The 10500-nt window shown below is 39.2% G+C and overlaps 1 protein-coding gene across 4 annotated transcripts in view; it reads right to left on the minus strand.

The window, feature by feature from the left end:
- Window positions 1–3145: 3145 nt before the first annotated feature.
- Window positions 3146–10500, minus strand: part of tbc1d16 (TBC1 domain family, member 16) — a 28771-nt gene continuing 21416 nt past the window's right edge. For all 4 annotated transcript variants that reach the window (XM_014010144.1, XM_014010143.1, XM_014010142.1 and 1 more), the window contains 3 exons: window positions 9141–9320; window positions 5903–6049; window positions 3146–5377 (listed from right to left, as the gene is read on the minus strand). In XM_014010144.1, coding sequence (XP_013865598.1) covers window positions 5090–5377; window positions 5903–6049; window positions 9141–9320 — 615 coding nt within the window. In that variant the 3' untranslated portion in view covers window positions 3146–5089. The remainder of the gene's footprint in view (window positions 5378–5902; window positions 6050–9140; window positions 9321–10500) is intronic.

The following is a 10500-nucleotide window of genomic DNA, read 5'->3' on the forward strand; positions in this document are numbered from 1 at the left end:
GCTGAGAGGAAGGAAGAAGTGAGGGAGAGAGAGGGTGTGTGTGTGTGTGTGTGTGTGGGTGTGTGTGTGTGTGTGTGTGTGGGGGGGGGGGGGTCCTACAATGTGGGGAAAATTTCCCCCAAAAAAGCAGCCTTGTGGGGACCGGAGTGAATCATGGAGACCAATGCCAGGTCCCTAAGGGGTCCAAATGCAAATGTGGGGAGGTCAGGTTTAGGACTGAAGTGTAGGTTAGTTTTAGGGTCAGGTACCTGTGAGGTTATTATAAGGTAAATGGTCAGCGTTAGGATATAAAGTCTAAAAAAAAAAAATGAATGGAAGTCAATGGAAGGTCCCCATGGGGTTCAAGAACCAATGTGCGTTTTTCTTAAACCAACAAGCGGTGCAATAAGTTCATGCAAAGATGTATGTACAACAGTTGTACTCTTGTTTAATAAACACGAATACAAAATGTCTGAAGCAAACAACAATGAAAACACTTCAAGCAATGCTGGGTTTGAAAATCTTATTGGTGTTTTTATTTTAAAGACACGGGTCTTTTGATAAACTTTATTTACTAAAACAATAAAGCCTTTTGGTCAACTCTGGTGTTTTTATTCTATTGTTTGTCAGAAAAAAGAAGAGGAGGATAAAAAGAGATGAAAAAGGACTGATAGGTCACGACGCACAAATAAAAACAAGCTTAACATGTCTGATTGTTCCAGTAAAACAATACTTTAAATATTATTTTGCTAATACCTCAAAAGACTAGAATACCRGCACAACCAGCCAGTCCCCAAAGGCACCTGTCAGCCTGACTACTTCCTCGCTTTTGTTTGTTTTTCTTTTAGAGAAACACTTGATAATGAGGTCTGATAGCATCTCCACAGCTGTCAGTGACAGACAGTTGATGGTTGTCATGTGCCTGAGGAATCACACGCGCCGTCAAGGAGCCACAACAAGCAGCCGAGGCTGATAAGACGGAGATCGTTCAMTCAAGGAGGCTTTAGCTCATCTGAAAACTGAAAACAGACTTCATAACTCATCTTTTCCATCCTTCTTTGGACACATATTTCCAAACATCATGMTAAAAGACCTCGCAGGGCAACATGTTAGTGACAGGGCTTTGGACTGCTTCCAAAATGAGTCAGGTGCAGAAATGTTCTGAGATGAAATGTAGTCCACATCCAGAAAGGTTTACTTTATTTCATCAGATGGTTTATCTCACTAATCGCCATGATGAGGAAAGTTTTTTTATGTTTTTCATCAGATGTGGGAAGTTCCAGTAAAAGCCAAACAATGTCAGGAAGCTGGTGTTCCTCTAGTAAAACTGGTTCAGACTTCAGTGAAGTCGGAAACAAAACCCAAAAACTGGTTTTATTCAGCACATTTCAGACGTTCAAATTTAACCTGACGTGACAATTTATTTTAAAAAAGGCCCAATTTAAAAGCTTTGATAAGGTTCAACATGTTGGAATAATAAWAAAAAAAAAYACTACAAAGTTGAAGACAGTTGCTACCTCATTCTATTTTGTTAAAGCTGCTGTTTTGTTTGTTTTTATCGTTTTCATTAGCAGGCATTATCGTATTAACTCTTTACAGTTCTAGTCCAGAACAGARATTGCTTCAGAAAACACAGAAACTATTTTTGTGTCAGACTATTTAACTAACATAAGAAAAGTTACTGAACARGAGCAATAAGGCTTTCATGTTGTTAAATTAAGATTAAATTTGATTAAATTATTTGTAGCCTTCAGTAACAAACTACAAACCTTTAAATGTTTTTTTATTTAAGCCGTTTTCAAGCTTTTTGCAGCTGCAGGTCGTTCCTGCCACMCTCACTGATTTGTCTTCAAGGTCCGCTGTCCTCTGCAAGGCCAGGTTTGAGCCTCTCAAGTGGCTTTCAGTGTTCGCTCTCGTCTGTTTAAAAAGGATTCATGTTTTCTCTTCCAGTCATTTGTTAGTGCTGATGGATGTACTTCCTGCTCAGGAGCTTAATTTTATGCTCTGATAAAGGCAGACAGCTCTGATTCTAAAAGTGGGAACAGAAAATGGGTTTAATAAGAATAATTGTATTAATTAATGCTTTTCAAACGGTTACACAATTCATCATTTTCCCCCCCATATTTTTCTCAGCACATAACTTGTTTTGAAATTTTTGTGTAATTTCAAAAACTCATACATCAGTGTTCAGCTCCTTCAGGACACTCTATGACTTTTGGTATTTYTGCAGTTTATATTTTAGTCATTTTGCTTTTCCTGCCATTTTTGCTCTCATTGAAAATGAATGGAGCTGTCTTCAACATCCTTAAAACACTAAATAATTACTTTTTACCCATTGTTTTGTTAAACTTACATGAGATATATTAGCTTTCTTCGGCTTCTGTTTTGCTAATTTTAGCTCCTTTCTACAATTTCAGCATGACTTTGCTATCCTTTTTGCTATTTTTATTCAACTTTCAACATTTTTGTTTATCTTTCTGCTAATTTCAGTTGTTTTGCCGTTTAAGCTGTTATTRAGCAAATCTCAGCGTTTTCCAGTTAAATTAATCTTTTTGTAATAATTTCAGTTTCTTACAGRCTAATTCAGCAAACCTGTGCTTTTTCTGCTTCTTTGTGATATTTTAGGCTATTTCAGTTAAATTTGAGCTTTTGTTCTGCTAATTCTAGCTGTTTTTTTAAAACACATTTTTATCAATTTTGCACTTTTGTTTTCCTTTTTTCAGCAAATGTGAGCTGTTTAAATGATCTCACATTAACAGTTTTGACATTAGACCTTTTCAGCTTAACTTTAGCTTCTTCAGCTTAGCAAAAAAATCTTCCAGCAATAAGCATTCACACTGCTTTTTTTGTAATAAATGCAATTTTTCTAGTTCTTTTTATTCTACAATACTTAAATAAGCCTGGCTGCTTTGTGCCTTCACACAGTTTATTTAAATAACTTCCATATTTATTTATTTAGATCAACTTAAATCCATAAAATGGCTCAATAAAAGTGGTTTGTGATATAAAATCAACAGTTTGAATTAAAGGTTTGCACAAAATATCTCACTTTAAATTACAAATATTAGTTTTGTTTCAAAATACAAATAATTATTTGTATCAATCACAAACTAATATTTTGTAGGAATACATTTGTATTTATCAAAATAAGTAAAAGGTCTGAAAGTGGTTGTTAGTGTTGTTTTTAATAATACAGTAATAAGAATAGGCTCTTTTTACCTGTGATGTGTGCAGCAATAKATCAACATAAAATAGAAAACATTCATGACAACAATTCATATCAACCTCTTTAAAGCAGCAGTCAGAAATCAAAARTGTGAACAACCATTTTTGTGTAAACAGTGTGATTGTAATGTAAATAAATTCATGTATTCACATTCAAAGATGTTTTTCCCCACCATGTTTTTCTAAATTGGCTCATTTTGCCTCTCTGTTGTCAAAACTGCTTCATGATAAACAAAAAAAAAAGGGGGGGGGGGTCACCAGCTGGAAGGCTGGAAACATAAAAAAAATGCTACAAAATCTGAAATTATAGCAGCTTTTTGCAGATTACTCTCCTCAAAGGCTTTCAGAGGAAACAAGCTGTGGATCCTGAAGAGAGAGTTTAGATTTTGGAAAGGTTATGAACAAGTAATATCTTACCTGTTGTAGATAGATCATTGAACAGCCTCAGTTTGGAGAAACAGGAACTAATTCGGACCAAAATGATGACAGCACTTTGATRGTGACTTAGACCAATGCAGTCAGAATCAAACTTTTTCTTTTTTTATTGATTATTGATGTCATTATCAACACATCAATAAAAAAAAAAAGAATCAAACTTTTTCTCTAAACTTAAGTCCAACCCCATGTCAACGAGATCAAAACTTTAATAATAAAGTTTACAAAGCCTAAAACATGAGCAACGACCTCGCTGCTGCACATTTTCTATCCCCTGTAATAAATTGGAGCGGTCATCACACACACACACACACACACACACACACACACACACACACACACNCACACACACACACACACACACACACACACACACACACACACACACACACTCGAGAATTAGAAGTGTTGATGTCTGATGAAAAGAAGCAAAGACATACATTCGTGTGGACTCGTTTGACTGCAGTGTCATTCATTTCAAAGTGAAAGTGTAAAGAGTACAAAAAAACAACCTGCTGACAGCTGCGTCAACGCAGAGGTTAGAATTTCAAGTAGAACAGAAAACGATTGAATTCAGGATGAAAACGTAACTGGAGCGTTCTTTGGCAACACATTCATGCAGTGCACAGACGTGAGACTTCATGATGCTAACATGGAGATGGCTAATACTCTTGTGGACAAAGAATGTTTTTTTTTCCTCCTGGATGTCAGTAAAAACATAAAAAGTTTTAATAATGAAACAAACAGGATGTTCTGTTCGATGAGAAAACATGACGATCCCTCCCACCTTTCATGTTTCCACAACAAATATGGAAATCTTTATGTAAAGAATTGCTCATGCAGGGATAATATTGCTAAATATTTGTAACTGCTGATATAAATGCAAACATTCACTTGTTGAAAATAAAAAATAAAATAAAACTTCAGGAGTTAACACCAAAAACTTGGATTTCTTGTCAAAAATATCCAGCTCAGATTTAAGCTACGCACAGAGAATTTGACGTCCGCACAACTGTTTCCATTGTGAGTACACAGCAATGCTTTGAAAAGTTCAAGTTTGACCCTTCGTCAGAGTCTGAAAGGATTTAGCCCAGTTGCCTGAGACCCTGATGTGACCCCTCCCCGCAACACCACCACCACCACCCGCGGCCTACAAAGCCTGTGGAAGAATGCCAAGCCAGCAGCAGACTCAAACCTGAAGGAGCTCCAGACCAGCACAGCGGCTGGTTATTGCCTGCTCTGCTCTGAGAGGAAAGCAGCCTCCTGCCCTGCGTTCTGTCCGACAGCGAGCCATCCTCGTCGAGGTTCACGTGATTCTGAAACAACATTCTGATAAGGCAGTGTTCAACATCGCACCACGTGGAAATGTCTCGTGACAAAACAAATTAATTATATCGTTAAACTAGGAGTCGATAAAGTGAATGTGGAGTTTTTCGGACAGGTTCCCTCCTCAGGACTGCTTCCTGAAGGTGAAAATGTCCCGTTTTTTGGAGCCTCTCTTGCTGACCGGTGGAGGCGTGGGCGTGTGGTTGGGTGAGGAAGACGGGGAGGGCGAGGAGTTCTGAGGAGTGGACGTGCCTCCATAGGGGCAGCTCTGCGAGTCCGGGTGTTCGCCTGAACACTCCACGGTGGGGATGTAGCGGCTGTCCCACATCCCCGGGCCGCACAGTTTACAAAGGTCGTGAAGGCTGCAAGGGATCCTGGGAAGGAGGCGGAACTGGTACAGAAGGCTTCGGGCCTGGAGGAACAAAGTGAACCAAAACAAAAAAGGGTGAGGCTTCAGCAAATGCAAACAAAACCCACTGAAGCTTTAAAAGAAATCAATAGCTCGGTCTCTGAGCTAAAAGCAAACCGTCAAGGTCAGAGTCACGCAGAGTTCAGCTCCAAAAGCCTGAATGTTTGCTCTGAGATCATCGGATGCAAAAATCGGATACAACAACAACAACGATGCAAGCTAACAGAGGTGTGCTGCCCGTGGCTGCAGCAGCACGAACACAACATAAATAAAGATGAGAGCAGGCACTACAGCAGAGATGAAGATCATTAATCCTCTGCACGGCCTGACAGCAGCTCAAGGCCTCAGAGGGCAGTTTATCGTGGGACCTTGATGCAAGCAGCGCTGGGTTTGGACTAAATCAATAAGAACACAGCTGGATTCTAAGAAATTCTTAAAATAAATAAACTTAAGTTGCAAAGCTGCAGATGTTGGAGGATTTAGGATAAAGACACAAGCCCCTCCCCCCCACCGCCCCGGCAGCGATACCTTGCGGAGCACCAGTTCTCCGTTCATGTGCATGGAGAGGTTGCTGAAGTGGAGCAGCATCTGGTCGGTGGCGAGCTGCTGCTCCGTTACGTCCTCTCCGTACAGAACGATGATGGCCACGCACAGGAACAGGTGGAAGTAGTCCGTCTGCAAAAATCACAGAGTGGTTCAGTGTGCAGCACTGTGTGGCCCTTTGGTAGAGTCAACAAAAATACTGAAGCTCCTTCCATCATTAAAGTTGCTCATCCCTGTCCTACCCAACAAACTTTTATTGTTCAGTCTACTGGAGTTCACTTTTAAACTGAAGACAGGCAGGTGTTCTTTTTATTAATAAGCTCTTATTTTTTTAAAACAACACCAACGATTTTATTCACATACTTCTGACAACCTGTGCGTCCATTAGCAGAGTTGTAAAGTAACTAAGAACAAATACTTTGCTACTGTATTTAAGTAGAATTTTTGGTTATATGTACTTTACTTGAGTAATTATTTTTCAGCCTACTTTTTACTTCTACTCCTTATATTTTTATACAGTTACAGCGGGTAAAATAAATATTGAACACGTCAACATTTTTCTCAGTAAATATATTACTAGAGGTGCTAATGACATGAAATTTTCACCAGATGTCGGTAACAACCCAAGTGATCCGTACATACAAAGAAATCAAACCATAAATGTCCAAAAATGAAGTTATTTGTAATAATGTGGAATGGCACAGGGAAAAAGTATTGAACACATGAAGAAAGGGAGGTGTAAAAAGGCATGGAAAGACAAGACACCAGCTGAACTCTCTCAGTAATTAGAAAGCAAGRCTGCCCCTTGTCAGTGCAAGTTAATATCAGCTGGTTCAGTCCCAAATGATGGCCAGGTATCACACAAGAACCATCTGATGATGGGTAAAAGTAAAGAGCTCTCTCAAGACCTTCACAACCTTATTGTTGCAAAGCATAATGATGGCATCGGTTACAGAAGAATGTCTAAACTTCTGAAGGTTCCAGTGAGCACTGTTGGGGCCATAATTCAGAAGTGGAAAGAACATTATTTCACCATAAACRGACCACGACCAGGTGCTCCTCACAAGATTTCTGACAGAGGAGTGAAAAGAATTATCAGAAGAGTTGTCCAAGAGCCAAGGACCACTTGTGGAGAGCTTCAGAAAGACCTGGAATTAGCAGGTACGATTGTTTAAAAGAAAACAATAAGTAATGCACTGAACCACCATGGCCTGTATGCACGCTCACCACGCAAGACTCCACTGCTGAAGAAACAGCATGTTGAAGCTCCTTTAAAGTTTGCTGCACAACATTTAAACAAGCCTGTGTAATACTGGGAGAATATAGTCTGGTCAGATGAGACCAACATTGAACTGTTTGGATGCCAGAATACACATCATGTTTGGAGGTCAAATGGCACTGCACATCAGCCCAAAAACACCATACCAACAGTGAAGTTTGGAGGTGGGAACATCATGGTGTGGGGCTGTTTTTCAGCATATGGTACTGGCAAACTTCAAATAATTGAAGGAAGGATGAGTGGAAAAATGTACAGAGACATTCTTGATAAAAATCTGCTTCCATCTACCAGGATGATGAAGATGAAACGTGGCTGGACATTTCAGCAAGACAATGAGCCCAAACACAAAGCCAAGGAAACTCTCAGTTGGTTTCAGAGAAAGAAACTAAAGCTGCTGGAATGGCCCAGCCAATCACCTGACCTGAATCCAACAGAAAATCTATGGAAAGAACTAAAGATCAGAGTTCATAGAAGAGGTCCACGAAACCTTCAAGATTTTGAAGACTGTTTGTGTGGAAGAATGGGCCAAAATCACACCTGAGCAATGCATGCCACTAGTTTCTCCATACAGGAGGCGTCTTGAAGCTGTCATTGACAACAAAGGCTTTTGTACAAAGTATTAGATAAATTTCAGTAAGTGTGTTCAATACTTTTCCCCTGTGCCATTCCACATTATTACAAATAACTTCATCTCTGGACATTTATGGTTTGATTTCTTTGTATGTATGGATCACTTGGGTTGTTACCAACATCTGGTGAAAATTTCATGTCATTAGCACCTCTAGTAATATATTTACTGTGAAAAATGGTGAAGTGTTCAAGACTTATTTTACCCGTTGTGTCTGTACTTTCTAATCCTTACATTTTTTAAAAAGGTAGAGTAGAAAGTCGCTTCTCCCATTTCATTTCGGCTTGTTATTGTAAAAAATATATATATACATCCTTAAAAATTGTGGCTCATAGAGTGAATTTAAATGTGGTTGGATGAGAAGTATAAATATATACCATTCTGATACTGTATTTAGTTTGTGTACAATTAATCAAAGTTGCACACCTTTAGAAAAAATATTTTTTGAAGAGGTCACCTTCCAGTGAATGTATTTTGGAAAATCTAACCGTTCATTTTTACTCAATACTTTTACTTTTATGACTTAAGTACATTTTGTGTCAGAAATTTACTTTTGATACTTAAGTACAAAATAAATCAGCTACTTTAAGACTTTTACTCAAGTAGTATTCTTAGAGAAGACTTGAACTTTTGCTAAAGTAATTTTATGATAAGATACTTGTACTTTTACTCAAGTATTACTTTCAGGCACTTTATACAACACTGTCCGTTAGTATAAATTCATACGACGCGATCAGAGAGCATGACGCCTGCTCTTCAAAGAAAAATCTGATATCAATCAGTAATTCTTGCTTAAAGCTTATCTGGTTCAATGCTACAGTTTAAAGGTATCACACAGACACAAATACTATCTCCTCCATCAGCACCTGCAGCTGAAGATCCAAACATCCAGCAGGGTGTCTGAACAGATGGCGAGGCATCGACATTTGAGCCTCGGCGAGAGGACCTGTTAAGCTCCTGGTGTTAGTTTGTGGAACAGAATACAGTCACGAAATTACTGGACCCTGATAAAAACGAGGGGCGGAAAAGACATAAATTCACTTTTTAAAAAATCCCATTAAATCTCTCCAAGACTCAGAGGACATTTATAGCTAGATGATTACAGCTGTTTAGATGCCAGATTTTAAAAAGAATAACACTGAATCTTTAGGTTACATAATAAGTTAACTCACTCCTACAGGCTTCCTGAAAAATACCAAAAAGTCAACACACTCGTGGAGCTGTATTAAAACAGAGTAGTGTGCTGTTACACGGTATGCAAAGCTCTAATTTCAAACGTGTGTAGGCAAAAGGAGCAGCCTGGACTTTGTCCTGACCTGGTAGTGAGCCCAGCAGGCCTCCCACATGCGCAGGGCCTCAGTGTCAGGGAACTCTCTTTTAAAGCAAAGCAAGATCCAGCGGTGGCAGAAGAGCAGCTGGAGCCCGTCCTCCCCGAGCCGGGTCAGGTGCTGGTGGAAGCGCGGCAGCATGAGTCGCAGCAGCTCCCGCAGGTACATCTGCAGGGAGAGAACTTATTTTCTCAAAAAAGGCTGAAGTCACCAATCACAGTCATTTTTCCCATTAAAGTCTAATAGAAGGAACTCTGTGTGAATGTTTCTTTTAATGGGTGAATGTAAAAAGGAGCTTTTAAGTGTGAACTGTTCACAAGCTTACTTTTTAATAAATAAAATTGGCTTTTTAAACAACTCATTTACGTGCAAAGCCTCCTGAAAGTACAGGCTAAGAGGCAGGAATAGACTTCGATGGCGATCTCCACTCGTTACGCATGAATATCATTTACATACTTTATCTGCAGCTCTCCGAAATGATCAGACTATCGGCGTGGATTATACAAAGATTTAGTTTTAACATAGATGTTCCTAGACTGAATTTCAACACATCCGACTTTAGCAATCACTGGAAAGTTCAGCTGAAATTTTGGCTGGGGTGTCAAGGTCTTTGACAGACTTGGAAAGTGAGTGGATTTGTTAAAAAGGTTAGTGTTTTATATCTTAGCTCTCCTGTGTGTATTTCTATCACTCCAGCCATCACTTCTGCATTAGAAACTTAATGGTGATGTTTAGAATTTGTGTACCGGTAATTGTAATATTTTCACTGTATGTGTGACTGATTGCAGTAAAACACTACATGAGGCTAGCGTCGATGCTACGAGCAAAGCTAGCAGTCGGCTAAACATTAGCTTTGACCAAATTCATGGGCTGCAGTCTTTGAAGGCCTAACTTGTTGGATGCTGACGTCACTGCGCCACTTTCAAGGCTGTCCAAATTAGAAGACTCCTCCAACTGCTGCCAACAAATGCGTTCTCCACTCTCCTTCTGAATAAATGAAAACTATGTAACAGTTGTTTACACTTAAATWAAAAATATTTGACCAAAGAAAAAACGGAGCTGGACTAGAGAGAGATGAAAATGGTTTAGATTTTTATTTCTGTGACTGTAACAACCCAGGAGACACGACATTAACGGCACATTTCATTCCTTTAAGCAGCTCCTTTAATTCCACATAACACTGCTGAAAAGAACAAATTTTCTTTCCTCGATCTCAGAGAGCAGGACTACCCCCCACTGGGGGTGGGAGGCTGTATGGTGCGCAGCGCTGTGTCTTCTGAATAAATGAAAATGATTTAACACAGTTGTTTATACTTTTAGCAGCTCTTTTTATTCCACAGCTGACCTG

Source organism: Austrofundulus limnaeus, unplaced genomic scaffold (genome assembly GCF_001266775.1).
Source record: "Austrofundulus limnaeus strain Quisiro unplaced genomic scaffold, Austrofundulus_limnaeus-1.0 Scaffold65, whole genome shotgun sequence".
Taxonomy (NCBI): Eukaryota; Metazoa; Chordata; class Actinopteri; order Cyprinodontiformes; family Rivulidae; genus Austrofundulus; species Austrofundulus limnaeus.